The 18,812-nt window shown below is 47.5% G+C and overlaps 1 protein-coding gene across 1 annotated transcript in view; it reads right to left on the bottom strand.

Annotated features, from left to right (window-relative positions):
* The window catches only part of Rras2 (RAS related 2), a 67,659-nt gene extending 49,390 nt beyond the window's left edge, over positions 1 to 18,269 (bottom strand). The window contains exon 1 of the mRNA XM_032892850.1: positions 17,584 to 18,269. Within this exon, the coding sequence (XP_032748741.1) occupies positions 17,584 to 18,186 (603 nt within the window). The 5' untranslated portion in view covers positions 18,187 to 18,269. The remainder of the gene's footprint in view (positions 1 to 17,583) is intronic.
* Positions 18,270 to 18,812: the final 543 nt, after the last annotated feature.

The following is an 18,812-nucleotide window of genomic DNA, read 5'->3' as shown; positions in this document are numbered from 1 at the left end:
AATCAGTAATGTTCATCCATCCTGGACCCAGCATGTGTGGTGACCTGAAATTCAGTCCCCAGCAATGCAGATAATAACTAGAATGTTCTTAATGGATAGAAACTAAAGTCCAGAATTCTCTGAAATCCAAAATTTTTGTCATGGAATATTTGGAAAGGTCTGGACTTACATGCATTTTGAATTTTTGAATTGAGAATGCTCACCTATGCCTGTTCCCCCACACCTGAGGGAAACAGTGAAATCCAAACACTTCTGCTCTTCTGGACATTTTGGGTAAGTAACTGACATGTACCTTAATATTCTTCCTACCCCATTCTCTCCAGAAAGGAGAATTTTCCAAATAAGGCCAAATTCTGTAAAACAATTGCCAAGTGTTTTATTTGTTTGTTTGTTTTTTCCTAACCTTATAACCACCCAGCCTGTAGCATTGGCACACACCTTTATCCTAGCACTCAGGAGGCAGACGAGGGGGCATCTCTGTGAGTTCATAAAACTGCAAAAGGATTTCAGCGATTCACAAGGCTGCCCAAGGGCAGCAGCACATGTGCTTAAATAAATTAATAATCCTATAATCTCAGAGAATTTGTTAACTCCTGATGAAAATGTTCCCCATTCAAGTTTTCCTCCCTCTGCTTTTCACTCTCCACTCCAACCACCACCACCTCTTTTTGGAGACAGGATCTTGTACCCCAGGCTAGCTGCCAATTTGCCACATGGTGGAGGTCTGAGTGCCATGGTGCCAGTTTATGTGGTGCTAGCCATCAACCCAGGGACTTGTGTGCTAGGTCAGTACTTTACCAACTGAGCTACATCCCCCAGTTCCCACCAACACCACCACCACCACCACCACCACCACCACCCCAGCATGGGGTTTTTTGAGACATGGTCTCACTGTTGGGCCATGGCTGGCCTCCAACTTGCATGCCTTGGTCTTGCAACAGAGTGCTGGGACTACAAGTCCACACCTAACCCAAGTTATCCATTTCATAAAAGAGTGAATTGCATGGCCGAGCTGGTAAAGGGCATAGCTCAGAACACAGGCTCAGGACACGATAGTTTGTCTTTACTCACACCTGCCTAAAGCCATACTCTGTGAGCATGCATTGTGCATACAGAAAGTAATGCTGTGAAAAGCCAAAGGCATCATTCCTTCATACAGAAAACTTGGGGCAAATTAATCACCGGTTCCAGTAACTACCAAGATTAAATCAGACACAGAGATTTAGAGTAATTTTTAGAAACCATGTAAAGCCATTTCAAAAGCAAATCACAGCATACATCTTTCTGTGCAAGTGTGTGTGCACGCACTTGAGCGGACACACATTTTACCCGCAAATGGGAACTTTTTACCGTAAAAAGAACCTTAACCAAGTTTTATTTACTGTTTGAGTAGACATGGAGGGAAAATTATTTCCCACCCTTAAGGAAACCCCCAGAAGAACACATGTCTGTCTTGTCAACAAACATCAAATCAGGAGCTAAGTCTCCGTCCGCCTGCACAGTTAGGCAGAGCACTCACATTCCCAGTTCTTACTTGGCGATAACTAACTCCAGTAAGACCAAAACTCAGAGACTCCTGTGAGCGAAAAGCAAGACGGGCACGTACACTTACCCACAAACACTAGCGACTGAAGACTCTGGTGTCTCCTCTGTAACCATCGCCACCCAGCCGGGAGCTAAGGACTATCCAGAACCTGCCGGGTGGCTCCTGTGCATTTCCGCGGCTCTGGCATTGCCAGGACGGAGGGCTCAGTCCTCTGAGGCTGCATTTCAGAGCAGAGCTGGCCCTACGCTAGCTTTATCGGTACCGTCATTACCAGAGCTGGGACCACACATGGGGATAGCATGTGCTTCCAGAGAGGCCTCAGCTATGCTCACCTCTGCCCCAGAAGCCTCTCAGGTCCTCGGACTACAGAGAGGGTTCGGGGTTAAGAAGACACTGTTCTTGCAGGGACCTGGGTGTGGTTCCCAGTGTTCCCTCCTTTCCCGTCAGTTAACTCACAACCGTCTTAACCCCAGCTCCTCCGCCCTCCACAGACGACATATTTAAAAACAATAAAAGGTGTATTTTTAAAACATAATAACTTTGGCCTGAAACTTTTGAAGACATGAAAAATATCATGACACAAAATGCAATGTAGAGGTGCAGTGCTATTGGGGGTGGCGGGAGAGACACAGAGAGGGAAAGACACAACCCAACGGCTCAAATAACATTAGCCGTTTAACTGGTCACCGTTAACTGTGTGACCCCCTAGCCACACAGTTGTCTACTTATACAAAGGCAACAACAGTACTCTCTCAGTGCTGAGCTAATTAAGCATTGAGGTCTCCTGCCATTGATAATGAGACAGACAACGCAAGCCCCTTCACAATGATGTGCTAGAGAACGATACAACAGCACCATTTACCTCTGATGGTGTGTCATACAGACCCGAAATGTGGGGATCTCCTGCAAACAACCGGAAGACTAAAAATACAGGGCAAGGTAAAAGCAACATCCAGGCCTGGCGAAATCCTGGGCCGGAATCATTTTCTTTTCCCTGCAGAGGACGTCAGAACCAGGTAAATTAAATTAAGTGTGACTACGCTTTCCTGGCTCTTATGGCGACAGGGCAGTATGTGAGCAAGACCTCGGCTGGCACATACTGAAGGGGCTCCAGCTCGAAGGGCAGGGGGCACAGCACCAGCAAGTGCTTGCAATGCAGGCAAAGCTCTGGGTTGTTTCTCAGCACAACAAAGTCAGGGAGGGGGGGAGACTAAAACCAAACAAACAAACAAAAGTCCCCAAGATACTACAGGAGCAGCTGGAAGGGACCAGGGGACCACGTGAATATGCCCTCAAGAAAGGCTTTCTAAGAAGAGAAGCTGAGCCAGAAAGATGACTAAGAATTGATTAAGAAACAACAGGACAAGTGAAGACATCCGGTAAGAGTCCAGCTGTGAGCCGGGTGACAGAGGAACACAGCGCTAATCTCAGCACTTAGGAGGCAGAGGCAGGTGGAGCTCCGTGAATCTGAGGCTACCCTGGTCTACAGAGTTCCAGTACAGCCAAGGATACACAAAGAAACCATCTCAGAAAAAAAGCAAAACAAAACAACAACGAAGACTCCAGCTTCATTAGAGTCTTGTATATGACTGTGATGGGTGAGACTTTTTCTCAAAATGAGAGTTTAAGGCCCGGCGTGATAGCACACACATTTAATCCCAGCTCTTGGGAAGCTCAAACGGGTGGATCTGGGTGAGTGCAAGGCCAGTCTGGTCTACAAAGTGGGTTCCAGACAGGTGGGGCTTCATAATAGAGGTCCTGAATCAATCAATCAATCAATCAATAAAAATAAAAAAGAATAAGAGTTTAATAAGCACAAGAGAAGGGCTGGGAGAAAGGAGGACCGACACAGAGGCAGGCAATAAAGACCCCTAGGAGCAGTCACTCACTCAGGAATGAGGCAGGGGCTTATGAGAGGCTAGTTTTGATGACTGTACACAGCAGCCTAAGAGCGGACCACGGACTAAAGGACGGGAGAAGGGGTGCTGGAACGACCACTGTGCTCCCCATTCAACCCCAGCTCTGCGATCAAGTAAACGGCCCCTTCTGTAAAGACAGAAATGCGTGCACAGTGACACTGACCTATCAGGATTGGCCCATTCTACACTGACTTTATCATCAGAAAAGTGAATTCGAATCAAATCTCTGTTGCCACTGAGGGTTTTTGAGCAAGTACTAAACAACTGAGTCTGGGTTTCCGCACCTGTGAAACAGAAACACTAAAGTAATTAGAGATCAAGTAAGGCAACTCCTGTAACTTTCAGTATGATGTCTGACAGAGAATCACACATGCAGACAGGCTTGGTGACACACATCTTCGATCCCGGCGCTGGGGAGGCAGAGGAAGGCAGGCGTTTTACAAGACCAGCCTAGTCTACATAGCCAAGTTACAGGACAAGCAGGGCTACCCAGTAAGGAACGCATTAGCCATATAACAGGGTGTTTATTACATGATTTTCCTTTTACACTTACTGAAACCTACAGGTGAGTTAAGAAACGAGAGGATGCAGGTTCCTACCCAGAGGCCAGCTACTTGCCGGGATAGCATCACATTTGTTACCCTTTCCAATGGCTGTCACTTAACTGTTGTACATCAATATCCCCACAGCGGTAACATTAACTCACAACCCCCAAATCACCACGACCCGCCGGGCTTAAATCTGTTACACAACGCACGCTGGGATCGGTGTAGGCAAACAGTGATTAGTGGTGGAGAAGTCATTCGACGTAAGGATCACGGGGATCCGCTTAAGTAATGGTCTGGAGAACCACAGGAGGTTAGGAAAAGGAATGTGGGGTATTTTGTGACAGGCAAGGAGGGCAGCTGGGACAAAGCCGCTGGAGCAGCAGCTGTGCACCACGCACTGTTCATCCAAAACCACAAACTCAAGTAACCCGTGTCAGACAGCCTCATCTGACTAATGCTGCTTCCTGAAACCCTGCCGGCCACAGAGAAGCCTGCAGTGGGTACATCATATACAGTAAGCAGAGCATGGGTAAGCCTCCACAGGTTAAAACTGAAAACGGAGATTCGCAGCAACTCACGGTCGGTAAAGGTTTCTGCCCTATTTTCATACCCACTCAAGCAGTGTGTGCCTATGGGCCATCTGCATCTAGCCCGGTGCTCGGCGGGCTGAGGCAGGACAGCTGGGGTCTGTGGTCCAAAAGCAGCTGAGGCAACCAGCGTAGGGAGAGCCAATCTTACACACAAACTAAAGGTTTTGATTAGTGAATTAACGACCACAGAACCTCCCAGACTTCACAATGGTAAGGAGCCCGGAGACTCAAGATGTGGTGAACTCTGAAATACTCAAACACACCCCCACCATACCCACCCTGTTCTTAACATCAGAGTGAAGGGAAAGGGCTTGTCCATAAAACACAGGGGTTACAAGAAAAAATATTTTCATATTAAATGATTTGATAATTAAACAGTTCATTAAAATCGAATTGTTGGCATATACACGCCAGCATATTTCCTCAAATAATTAATACAGAGTTTCAATACATTATTATAAATCTATCTAGAAATGGAAATTCATTAGGCAATTACAGACTTAAACCTTTGCTTTACCCGGGTCATGACGGCACACGTCTTTAAGCACAGCACTTGGGAGGCAGAGGCTGTCAGTTCTGAGTTCGAGGCCAGCCTTATACAGTGAGCAAGTTCCAGGACAGCCAAGGTTCCACAGAGAAACCCTGTCACAAAATAGACAAACAAAACCCCCAACCTCTGCTTTAAATTTTGTTTCTATTTCCTTTATTTCAAACCCCACGAACTTCTCTCTCTCTTAAGAGTCTCATCTGTGGCCCAAGCCAGCCTCAAACTCCTGGTGATCCTTCTGCCTCAGCTGAGGACACACAGACAAGTGCCATGATGACAGGCACCCTCTCTAAGGTTAAACTCACTTGAGTTGAAGACAAGCCTGTGTGCACATGCACAAAAATGCACACACAAAGCTTAAGGCAAACCCCTACCTCAGCTAGCTGCCACTCTTAATTTCAGAAAAGTCACAAATTTCACAGTCACATCTTTCTCACGTCATTTCTGAACCATCAACACTCTTCCCTATCACAAGCCTCCTTATAGTCAGACATGACTGCCAACTTACTGATCCTGTCCTTCCAGCTAACTGCTGGCTGTTCTAATCTCAGGCGCGCATGCCATGACGTAACCAAAAATAAGACATTAGGAGAAAAACCCACCAGGAAATAAGACAAAAGTAGCAACTTTTCAACCCCTTTCTCTCAAGGCTCTTTCACATTGCTCAAATCAGAATCCCCAGAGAAATTAAAATAAGACTTATCTTATCCAAACACCATTTGGGCTACAGAAGAGTTTGTGCAGATCCATTACCATGACGTGTGCATGTGTGTGCATGCATGCACACATGCAGAGTCTGGCTGGAGGACACGTGGTCCTCTGCCTGCCATATGGGTCTCCAATAGAAGTCAAGTCTCATCAGCCTGGGCAGCAGGCACATTTGCCCTGGAGCCATCTTGTCAACACATTTTTTTATCTCTCTGAAGCTGAAGCATGTCCTTTTGGCTACAGAGCTAGCCAGCAAGCCCCTGGGATCTGTCTGTCTCTGCTCACCAGCTGGGTTAAAAGTGCACACTATTATGTCTGGTTTCTATACGTTCTGGGGATCCAAAGTTCGTGCATACACTTTACCCACTACGCCATCTTCCCCAGCCCTGCTGAAATGAAACCTTGAGATTCAGATCCACATGTATCACAAACCATCTCCTCATTACAGAGAAACAACAAAATCCAACAGAAAGCTGGCTCTTCGCCGTCTTCGGCATCAGCTGCTATGGGGACATAAATAGACACAACTCATTTCTTCCTAAGACCTTGTTTTGAAACAGTTTCATTCAGTGCAGGCTGGACTCAAACTCACTGTACAGCCAAGAGCGACCTTGAACTGTGATCCTCCGGCCTCCATCTCCCCAGGAGAGTACAAGTGGGGCCATCATGCCTGCTCCTAAGGGCTCTTTGATTTCCAATTAAGTTTTATTCAACACCAAATGCTAACAATTAATAAACATCAACCAGTATTTGACAGTCCGCTTAGCTGTGTATAACAAAGGTGTCCCTGGCCTGTGATTCTTATAATTGAATTATGAAGAATTAAAGGCACAAGCAAATCCAAGTATGATGTCAAACAACCTAAAGTTAAAGACACAAATTAGTCACTAACACGCTTGCTTCTGTGCCAGCACACAGGGTCTAAAAGCGTGTGGCGGTGAGTGGGGCTGAAACCGATGTCTAGTCTAAAGTACCGTGGGGATGGACAGACTTGTCCACAGCCATCCAATCCTACCCTGCTGAACCAGCATCTAAACGTGATTCACAAGCAGCTCGGTGCTCTCCGAGACCACCTAGGATAACAACTAAGGCTGAGAGGGGTCAGTTCTCAGTATCAGCCTCGACTTCTGAAACCGTCTCTACGCCGACATCCTCGGTGCCAGAGAAATAAAACAGGGGTTCGGGCTAGAGTACAGAGTACAGCTCCATCTCAAAATACAGACGAAGCTAATGAAACTCTTCATCCTGCTAGAACAGCAGCACGTGCCTCTGTGCTCTTGGCTACTGAGGCTTAAGTCAGGAGTTATCACAAGCTAGAGGTCAGACTGGGGGACAACTGGGAGACCTGGGCTGACAGAACAAGAATCCATCATTAGTGCTGGCTCAGAGGATGTAGCCCAGCGGCAAAGCAAGTTATTACAGGACAAAGCTCTTAGTTAGCTTAGTCCCCAACACCACCAAAATGTAAAAAATGTCCTTACTGTTCTAAGACACAGAAAATGTACAGGTCCTTTTCTTTGACCTTTGATCCACAACCAAAGGGACCCACTCAACTTTTCTCCAAACACAAATTACAAAAAACTTAAGATGGGAACAGCTCAGCAATTAAGAACGCCTGCTGTTCTTAGAGAGAACCCAAGCTGAGTTCCCAGCACATAACCATCTCTAACTCCAGCTCCAGAGGCTCCAACACCCTCAGCCAGCCTCCACAGGTACCTGCGCTCACCTGTGCACAGCTGCACACACACACACATGCACACGCACACACATAATATAAAAAATAAGCAATAAAGAAATCCTAAAGAATAAGGAGAATACCCAAAGTGAAACGTTCTAACAGTAAGTACTAAATGCTAAGAAAAATTTTGGTTAGTGGAAAAGCACTGTATAGTGAGAAGCAGGTAGACATTTACCTGATTTTGGAGTAAGGAAAACCAAAAGTCTATAGATGAAATCATGAAAAAGATACCAATGTTTAATATTGTGGCACACACACACACACACACACACACACACACACACACACACACACCGCTCCCCAACCTCTTTCCCTGTGCTCCAGTGCTGAAAGATGAACAGTGAAGAATTTAAAAACTTGAAAGCTGGGCTAGCATTGTAGCCCAGTGGTAGAACATTTGCATAGCACGGGCAAGTCCCTAGGTTCAATTCCAACAATGAAAAAATAAATTCTGCCCTATAACCTCTCTAAAACCATACCCCTCTGCCTAAAGTCCAGGCTAGGTAACTACACTGAATTCCTCATGCTGAGATCATCTTCTTGACATTCTAAAAAAAACAGAAAATAAAAAGACTGCTGGGTGGTGGTGGCACACGCCTGTAGTCTCAACACCTGGGAGGCAGAGGCAGGGAGATCTCTGAGTTAAAGGCAAGACTGATCTACAGAGTGAGTTCCAGGACAGCCAGGGCTACACCGAGAAACCCTGTCTTGAAAAACCTGGCGGTCAATCAGCCCTTTTGTATCAAAACAATGGGAGGGTCAGAACCCTACAGCCATGTCTCTCAGCACGGGTTGGTTCTTGACTTCCAACATCAAGAATGCTTCTTCATAAATAAAGAAATATGTATTCTTCTCCACAAAGGCAAAAATAATAATTACCCAAAAAGAAATGGTTTCATTAAATGGTGTCAAGATTTGGAAAAATAACAATTTTTTGGTCTTAAGAAAGCACTGCCACCATTTAAATCAGACTGCGCTATCAAAAGACACTCACTAACCCTGCTTCAGATAATAATGCTAGACGTCCAGAAAACGCCAACCATGACAAAGGCAATCTACAGAACTGCCTAGAACGGAGTTGCTTAGGACAGGACGGAAGAAACATTCCGCAGCCAATGCAGGAATAGCCTGGCGCTTCAGAAGATAACAGAAAAAGATAAATACAAAAAACAGGGCTGAGAACCTTCCCAGCCCCCAGAGTGTCTTCACCACTTTCCCAGGCAAAGCTAGGAACAAAGGAAAACTTGTAGTGGCATCCTGAGAAACATTTCCACTGCAATGATAAGTGGGCCAGGCACACAGGGAAAAGTTACTTCTGCAGGGGAGAACGAGAGGGAGCCAGACAAAAGCAAGCAAAACAAGATCTCCACCGTTTCCATACGTCTGCCCTCACTGTCATCATGGGAAAGAAAATACAAACCTATTTGTTCTCATTAGAAAGTTATTCAATGCACCAGCACCAGCACCACCACAACCACCCCAGCCAAAAAAAAAAAAAAAAAAAAAAAAAAAGACAAAGAGTGGCTGAGAGGGCAAGGAAAAGCTACAGATGCAGCTCACTGTTCATTACACCCGAGACCCTGAGTTTCTAGCCTCGGCATAGGGGTAGGAGGAAAAAAGTAAAACAAAAAATAAAAAACTAACAAAAAGATAAGCAGAATTAGTACAGTAACATATGCTATACACTCTTTACCTTTATTGATGCTTATGAGTGTATGCACCACCACATTCGTGCAATGCTCCCCTGAACCCCCAACCCCCACATCCCCTACTTCCCCCCTCCCCCACAACTGGAGTTACAGGTAGTTGTGAGCCTCCTAGTGTGACTTCTGGGAATAGAACCAGGGTCCTCGCAAGCGCAGCCCGTGCTCATGACCGCTGAGTCATCATCTCTGCAGCCCTCAGCACACTACACTCATGAAGACGTGCTGAGTGGACGTGTGGTGGCTTGACTGTGAATGGCCCACACAGGCTCACATACTTGGATGTCTGGTCCCTAGCTGTGGAATGTTTGATCAGGATTAGTTGTAGCCTTGCTGGAGGAAGAGCTTTCACTAAGGGTGGGCTCGGTTTCTCCCTCACCTCCTTCTGCTGCTTTCCGATCAGTAGGCAGCTCTCAGCTACTCTCCAGCATCCTTCTGCCTGTGTGCCATCATGCCGAGACAGCAACTGCAAACTTAGGAAAGATGTCTCTACACAGAGAAAAGGTTGGTTCCCTCGACGCTCAGGTCTGGTTACGTTAGGCATAATTGTGTTCAATGCCCAGCTACTCCTTAACTAGACTTCACTGGCATAACCACACAGTATCAGTCCCAGGGAGGTGGCAGCATCCAGCCATGTGTTAGCCATCTTTGTGCCAGCTTACTCCATGATGTTCACAAGACAAAACTACCCAGTGACACGCTTCTCGGGATAGCCAATCCACGGTTAAGCTAAAGCCTCTGAAACAAACTGCTCACTATCATTAACCTCAGCAACATTGAAGATGCTGGCTGGGGGAGCGTGACTGAGGCAGGGCACCTCCCTAGGATGCCCTGGGACAACTGTGGAAGTGTAATCTGTGGGGCAGGAAACCTCCCTGGGATTCACTGGGGTTCCCCGCAAACTTGTATATCAGAGTGAGGTCAGCCAGGTACCTCCTCTGTTAGAGGATAAGAAGACTCAGCTACCTTTCCAGCATAGCCCATGCTATCCCGGAACTCCGGACCCTCCAGCTGCAGCCTCGGGAGAGCTGGGATCAACAGCTCGCCCTGCCACACCCATCACCTCTCTTACTAGTTTTAATACTCATTTATGATTCTTGCTTAATCATTAGGATTGTCCAATGATTGTTTTCTCTGATTCTGCTATTTCCTGTGTGTTCATTCATTAGTCAAAGTGCCGCCCGTTTATTTATCGTGTAGCCATAGATCAAGTCTGTGCTTTGTTGAGACAAGGTCTTGCTATGTGGTTCAATTTGTCCTCAAACTCATGATCCTCCTGTATCCTCCCAATCCCCAGTGCTGGGATTAACCACATAGATTCTTTATAGGCAATAAGCAGTTGTTTATTCTAATGATAAAACTGGCCCAACTCAGCACAGAGGAATTCTTACAGGCTGGCTTGTCTTTCTCTGACAAGTTCCCATCGTTTTGGTTTTTTCTGAATAATTCCTTAGACTGCAAGACAACCCAAGCTCACCTTGTACTCTCTAACCCCAGCCCTGACATCAGATGTCTCCCTAAAGCTCCGTCTGACACTCTGGATGTTAGTGGTCCACCGTTTCTACAGCTCTCGCTGGAGCTGAAAAGGTGCTCAGCAAGGGAGTCATGCACACGCATTTCTGTGCCCATCAACTTTTTAAATGGTGAGTTCAGGCCAATATGGTCAACGTCAATCAAACACCAGCGTTCATGCTAACCTTTGCCCCTGCCCATTCTGCAGCCTCCCCCCAGCAATGAGACAATGGCCCCTATCTTCCAAACTACACTTTCTTATTTGCTAATATTAGTACACAAAAGTGCCACACACTGTAAACCAATGCCTACGTGAGAAAGAAAAGGAGGGAGGGACGGAGGGCGGGGGAGGGGCAGAGCCTAGCAACCAGAGTCCAATGTTTGCTTCAGGTCCCTCTTGATCCTGAGGATACAGTCCAAACACTGGGTTGAAAAGTTACCTGAAACACTTCCCTGGTCTTTTCAATGGTTTGTCCTTAGGCTGACCGGTTGGCTCATTCATTGATCTGTAGCCCCATCCTCTTTGTTTCTTGGAACAAGATCTCACAGAGACCACACTGGTCTTAGGCAGCAGACCCTCCTAGGTCTACCTCCCAAGCGCTGGGATCACCGGTGTATATGACCCATGCCTGGCTGTACCTTAAGATGTCCCTTTTCCTTCACTGCTCAATTGTACTACTGTTTGCTACTGAGTGGGTAAAACATTAACATGATCCCGAAGGTCAGGAAATAGTTCTGAGAAGGGTCCCTGGCTGTGTTCCCACCACCATTTCCAGTTCATCCCTCCTCCCTCTGTGGGTCACTAACCCCATCAGCCTCTTCAAGCATTCCTGTGTTCTGTTTCGGTTTTGTCCCCATGAGCAAATACAAACTTATTTTCTGCGTTTTCCCTTCCTTCACACACTGTGACAGGACTTTTTTTTTTATGCGTAGGTAATATATGTCTATGCATGGAGGCGCACAGGAGTGCAGAACTGTGCATAGCACATGTGGAGGCCAGAAGCTGATGTTAAGTGACTTCCTTAATCATTCTCCACCTTATACTTTGAGGCAGGGTCTTTTCCTCCAGCCCAGAGCTCAGGGATTCAGCTACTCACTAGGCAGCTTGCTCCTGAATGCTAGACAGGTGGGCCACCACACCCACCCAACATGTTAGTGGGTTCTGGGCATCTAAACTCCAGTCCACACACTTGCACGACAAGCACTTTACCTACTGAGCCTTCCCCTCTGCCCCCAGCAATTACTTTTGATATCTTTTTTAATTCTTTATGTGGATCAGTGTCTTCCTGTGCGTACATCTGTGTGCCATTATGGACCTGGTGCTTGGAAAGGCCAGGAAAAGGCAATCAGATCTCCTGGGACTAGAGTTACAGATAGTTAGGAGCCACCATGTGGGTTCCAGTACTCAAATCTAGGTTTATGTAAGAGAGCCAATGCTCTTAACCACTGAGCCATTCCTAGTTCCATGTCATGTGGGTGGGGGAAGGGCAGCAGGGAGATATGGTCTCCTTATGTAGTAGGCCCTAGCTGGCCTAGAACTCACTCTACAGACCAGACTAACCTCAAACTCACAGAGATCTAACTGCCTATGGCTCTGCCTCTCAAATGCTAGTAATGACAGTGTCTTCCGACGCACTGCCTCTTCATCCATCCTGAGCAAACACTGCACAGCTCACTGGGACACACACCATTGTTACTCCACTGTTCTTCTGTGTAGGTGGCTTCCAATTTGTACAGTTGTACTATCACAGCCTTGTACTTGTGCATTTCCATGATGCTCAAAATGGATCTGTAAGTTTCTAGATTTAGGGTTGTTGAGCCTAAAGGTAAATATATAAATAATCAAATAAACAGGCATCGACTGTCCTCTAACCACCTAATACAATGCACTCGCTGAGAAGAACACTCTGTCATGCTGGTGCACACTGGAGGGGAATGCAGTAGGACTTCAAAGTCACCCTCTGACACCCAGCAAGTTCGAGACCAGCCTAGGCTATAAGAGCCTATCTCAAAATAGTTAATTAAATAAAATTCAAAGTCTTAGAAGTTGGCTGGGTGTAATGGTGCACATCTTTAATCCCAGCACTTGGGAGGCAGAAGCAGGCTGATTGATCTCAGTGAGTTCAAAGCCAGCCTGGTCTAGATAGTGAGTTCCAGGACAGCCAGGGCTAATACAAAGAAACCTTGTCTTTAGAAAAGAAAAATCAAATTAGCACACACAGGTGAGAGGACAATGTTCAAGGGTTGGCTCTCTCCTTCCATTATGTGGGTCCGAGAGACCAAACTCAAGTAGGCAGGCCTTTGCCCACTGAGTCATCTCGCCTGCTCTTAGGTAACTAACTTCTAACTACAGCATGTGTCTCCAAGATGCAGCAATGGAACAGCACTGATGTTAAAGGCGCGGCCTTGGCACATGGATCAAGTAACGACTGACAAAAACACAGGACTCCAAATCTAGGATATGTGATCTAGTACAGGACATGGAAATAAATGCCTTCCTCAACAGGTATCGTCTAGGCGGAAACAATGTTTGAGGCGGCTGTTCAAACTAACAAGAGCGAAGATGACTGCTCACGAGTAAGACACACGGGCTGAGCACGCCTGTAATCAAAACACTCAGGAGGCTGAGGCAAGAGAACCGAGTTCCAAGCCAGCCTGGGCTACGACCCAAGGCCACCTAACCCCTAAACAGCTCAAAAATCTGACAAACAGATTAAGTAAAAAGTTAGGATGCTAAAAGGACAGCAATGGGGTAATTTATGCCTTTAAATCTGTGGAGACACGTACAGTCTTTTCTCAGAGCTGCCAAAGAACCATTAACCCCCCCCCCAAACTTAATGATTACTTTTTTTGTTGTTATTCGTGTCTTTGTGTTCTGTAACTGAGAACTGAACCCAGGGCCTGGAAAAATGCTAAACACATGTGCTAAAACTATGTGGGCAGGAGAGCAGAGAGGTTAACTTCTGTGCCATCAACTATTGAAACAACAGACCACAAAGAATTAAAACTTCCTCCAGGAATCTCATGCTAGAGGAAGAGAAAGTCTGATGAAGCCCTGGTATCAGCCAGAAGAGGAGCTTGAATCCAAGACTTCACACAATTCTCACAACTTACCAGATCACCTTAAAGTTGAAACTGAAGTTATAATGGAAACGATCACATCTTCACCCGGCCTGCTTAGCTATGCATGCCTCTTCCCTTCTATTTAAACCCAAACGCCATGGCTGTACCCCAAAGATGGACTTAGGGATCGCCAGCCCCCTTTGTTTGTTCCTCGTCCCAAGGACATATTCAGTAAATGTACTTTCCTGCTTCTCACCATTGCACGTCTCTTTAACTGGTGTGTTAGGGACAACTGTCAGAGCCTAGCTTGTTTGGGATGTCCCAGCCTAGGCTTTGACCCTAAAGACACGGTAACAGAACTACCATAAGCCATGCCTCAGTCCCATCATTTCTTTAAAAAAGAAAAAAAAAAATCAATCCCAAATTAATAATGTTTTCCCAACACTCATCCTCTTGGTGGAAAGAGAGAAGACTGAAAATAATGGTCTACATTATGGATTGAGGAAAAATTACAAATTTTGTTTTGGAAGAACATCAAGACACCAAATAGCCACAAATAAGGTGATCACAGACTTACTCAGTCTCGGCTGTGCCCGGTGGTTTGATTTGCTGGCGTTTTATTTACTCAAAGAAAACCCTAAGCACTCTGTTATTCTCCCTTTTTCAGATGGGAAATTGAGACCTAGAAAACCTAAGAAACTAGACCAAAGATACCAGCCAGTCAGGACACAGAAGATCCGTAGATTTACAAAGAGCCAGAGATCTGCTGAATGAAACTCAGTGTTTCACAGAAAAGAACTCAAAGCCCTAAATAAAAAGTGGGAGAAGCAGAGACCCTCCAGTTATCTGGACTGGAAGAAGCTGAGACTCCCAACTCTGTCTCCCACTCTATGTCACAATCATGCCCTAACCAGAGGCTACTCACCACTTAGGCGTTCCATTCACCAATAGAATGTGCTTTTATTTTTTAAAGTATGAGCAGCCAGGCTAAGTACAGACCGTAATCTACCTGAGATGCTGAAGCAGGAGCACTAGTCGTTCAAGGCTAGCCTGGGCCACAGAACTCAAGACTAAGAACCTTAGTTTTAAAGGGGTATGCCGAGGTTACCCCGCCAAAGTCCTGGGTTTGATCCCTAGCGCCTGGTGAGGTGGTGGAGCACGGTCAGGGTTGGGAGGGAGAACAGAAACTGAAATGTGATCTAAATGCACACGCCCCTTTTATGGGGAGGGGAGATTGTGAGTGTGGCATGTATGTTTTCACGTCCGGTGTTGAGTGTTTATATATGCGTGCAGATGTAGCTGATAGACTGTGGCTTTAGTTACATAATCTAAGATGAACAGAGTAATGGAGGTGGCCTTTGTAGACCCACACCTTTGTCCCAAGACCTTGAGGCTAATCCATTTGATGTCCACAGCTGTATAACTATATTACCCTAGCTTCCAGATGACTGAAAGCCATAGCACAGACAGGTTCAGTAACTTACCCAACACCACGCTCAGGGGAATGGGCTCCGCACAGGTGCTGTGCCTCCTTCCTCCTCACCAAGTCAACCTCAGAGCTATGTTCCTGTTTCGCCAGCCCCAAAGCCCCAAGTCACACACGCCTCTCCTGCTCCCAGCTCCCCACACACGGGCCTCCTCTTTCCAATCTGGCCTGTGACTCCCCATGCTCGCACAACCCCCAGAAGACACAGTGCTCTCTTTTTGGTACTAGTGCTCCAACGCAGAGCTTCCCACACAGCAGGCAAACCACTCTACGATGCGCTACACCCCCCAGCCCCACAGAGCTTGTTTAGAGCCTTCCCACACTGACCCTTCAAATCAGAATTCCCTTTCCATCTAAAGGTCTCATCTCACACACATACTGAAGCGACTACATTATCAACACAGCACACAGGCTCAACGCAACGCTAAGATCTTTCTCATAATGTGAAAGTTATAAAGGACATGTACTGAGAGCTATTTCACTAACAAGAAAATTGGAGGTTCAGAAAGGCTATTTGGGTGCTGTTTTCATAGCCAATAAACAAAAGGCACAGTTCTTATCGGTATAAATCATTGCCATGCGTGTCTTCACTTGACCTCATTTTAGAGCCTCTAGATACCAGACTACTCACAAAGTATTCAACAAATGAATTCTAGAAGGTCTTGAGGAAGACAGTCATTGCTGGGAGTGTTAAGGATTTTTAAAACTATTTCTCAAATACCTTACCTGATGGAAGCAATCATGTTCGGATGGTCTTCCCTCAAAAACTTAAATGTTTCCGATTTAAATCTCCTAAACAAATATTATCCACCAGTTCTGGAACCCAGGACTGTCCTCTGTCTTCTTGGTTCCCTCCAAAACCAGCCATCAGGGAGAGTTATCTGTGACTTGTTTTGCTGTCAGCCACTTAAAAGTCTCTTTTGGCCCCAAGCAAATAACAACTGCCAAAAAGCCAGGCTGAAGTCTGGTAAACTTAAACCCACACCCCCACCACCGCAGCCGCCACCACCACCACCACCACCACCACCACCGAACATGCTGTCAACGCTCATGACATAAACATCCTCTCCGAATACAAAGGTTGAGCAGCACTTTTTAATTCCATGAAATATTACAGGAGCAATTACTGTTCATTCACTTGGTGTGAAACTGACTATCAGTTAGGTTATGGAACTGTGCGTCTTAACACTATAAACACCACAGTTATAGCGAAACAAAATAAGCTATTATAAGTCTGTCCATTCAACAAATGGGTGAAACAAACAAAAACCACTTCGCCACCCGTTCCCTTTAATACAGTAAAAAAATACCTTTGTTACTTAGGGTACCTGCGCTCTTTCCAACATATGCCACGCCTTTCAGGGTGACAAAAGCAAGGAGAGCTGCCTTTGCTTTTTAAAAATCAAAAAGAAAAGAGAAAGAAAAATCAATCGGGCGTCTTAACCAAGAATAAAGTCTAAAGACATTTTACCTCCCTTTTCTTTGACACAACCCGACTTTCCTCCTCCAGCAACCGGGAGGGGGTGGGGGTGGGGGCTGCAATACAAAACTCATACTCGTCCCCTCCTAGTGGGGCTCATCCCAAACTTCACCTAAGCGCGAAGCAGGCAGGCACCGGGAATTCCAAGGAAATGGTCTCGCCCCTATCAAAGCACATTTTTAACTTCCTCGAAGCCATTATTTCCCTAGGGCACGATCAAACACTCCCACCCGGACATACCACCTAACAGACTACTAGTAAGAGAAGCTCAAACACACACAAAGAGAAAACACTATTGGGAGCCGGCGGCGCGAAGCCTCCAAGTAGCCCGGGCCATCGCTGCCACCAAGGCAAGCGCGAGGTCCCCACTCCGGCCCTCGGGGCAGGAAACCCGGCACCGCGGCGCGGCTGCAACCCGCGGGCTCCCGCCCTGACCGCAGCGATAAGGTGGAACTGCGCTTCCCACCCGGCCAGCTCCGCCCTCTGGGCCACATTCCTGAGAAGCCGGAGTCCTCGGACGCCGCGCCGGGCGCCTGGCGGGCAGCAGCGCGGCGCCGTGGCCGCAGGGCAGGAGCGCAGCGCCTACTCCACACTATTCTTGCCCTCGCAGCCGCGCGCCCTGGCCCCGCGCAACCGCACCGCGCGCACCGCACGCGCCGGAGCCCCGCACCGCGCGCCCGGGCGGGTCGCCGCGGCCACAGGGCGCCACCCCGCCGCCGCCACCCGCAGGCCGTCTCAAGCACCTGGATGAACTGGATGGTGAGCGCCGACTTGCCCACGGCGCCACTGCCGACCACCACTAGCCGGTACTTCTCCCCGGCCCGAGCAGTCGCGCCAGCCCGCTGCGGCCATCGGGACACCCGGAGCCCAGCCCGGCCGCCGCGCGCCCTAGGCCCGGCTCCGGGGACGAGTGCGGCCGGCTGGGTTACAGGCGGTAGAGCGCGCGGGGCCCGCGAGTGGCCTGGAGGGCCGCGGAGCGCTATCCCCGGGACTGGTTGGGAGTTGCCCGAGATGCAGGAGAGCCGAGAAGGCTCCAGGGCAGAGGACACAGCGGCCAGGGAGCGCGATCCTCTTCGCGGCTCTGCAGCGCAGCCGAACGCAGCCTCTAGCACCGCTACAAATGGCCGTCTGGGGGCCGGGCCGCCGGGCTGGGGTACTACATATGCATGAGGGGGCGGGGCTAGGCCTCGCCCGCCCAGGCGGAGACTCTGGAGCGCCCTAGGCAGCAGACCCTGCAGACCTGCCCTTAGAGCTCCAGGAGGAAGAAAACGGGAAAATGGACGGCGGTGACAGTAACTGCATAAGTCAGGGATCGTGTTCATGAAAGAAACAGCCTGTGACGGCATGGATGAAAAATAGAACTGTTGTCATATTCACTCAACTCTGTACCCTGTTTTCGAAATGCAGATGGTGACTGTATTTAAAAAAAAAGAAAGTATAAAGCAGCGATTGAGGAAACGAGACTTGTAGCAGTACCTGAATGTATGATAGGCTAGTGGCAGTGCGAGAGTTAGGTGGGTAGTGATTGAGTTTGCATGGGGCCACAGTGCATGTGGACAGATGTGGGGTGCAGCATCTGTTTGTATGTCTATGTGTGGAAAAACTGTGTGGTAATTGCGTCTGAGGGTCGTGAGAAATTGGCAGGTTAGTGACATGTTTCCTACCAGGAGAGTGTTTCGTTGCTAGCACAGCTTCTACACACATGATCAAGCCCTTGCCCTTAGAGTCCAGAGGAGGAGGCAGCCAGGACAATAGGCACCTTGTGAGACATAATGATAAGGACAACAGCTGCTCAGCACTGAGGTCCAAGGTGCACTTACCCCGGAGCTGGCCAGTCAGAGAGGGTTTTCCAAAAGACCGAAGGAATAATCTTGTAAACAGATGAGTGATTGGAAGAAAAGTATTCCAGGGAAAGAAAACCAAGCTAAGCTATATATGGTAGCCCATGCCTTTAGTCCCAGTATTCTAGAAG

This window comes from Rattus rattus, chromosome 2, assembly GCF_011064425.1.
Source record: "Rattus rattus isolate New Zealand chromosome 2, Rrattus_CSIRO_v1, whole genome shotgun sequence".
Lineage (NCBI taxonomy): Eukaryota > Metazoa > Chordata > Mammalia > Rodentia > Muridae > Rattus > Rattus rattus.
The sequence above is the reverse complement of the archived record's forward strand: the minus strand, read 5'-3'. Positions and strand labels throughout refer to the sequence as shown.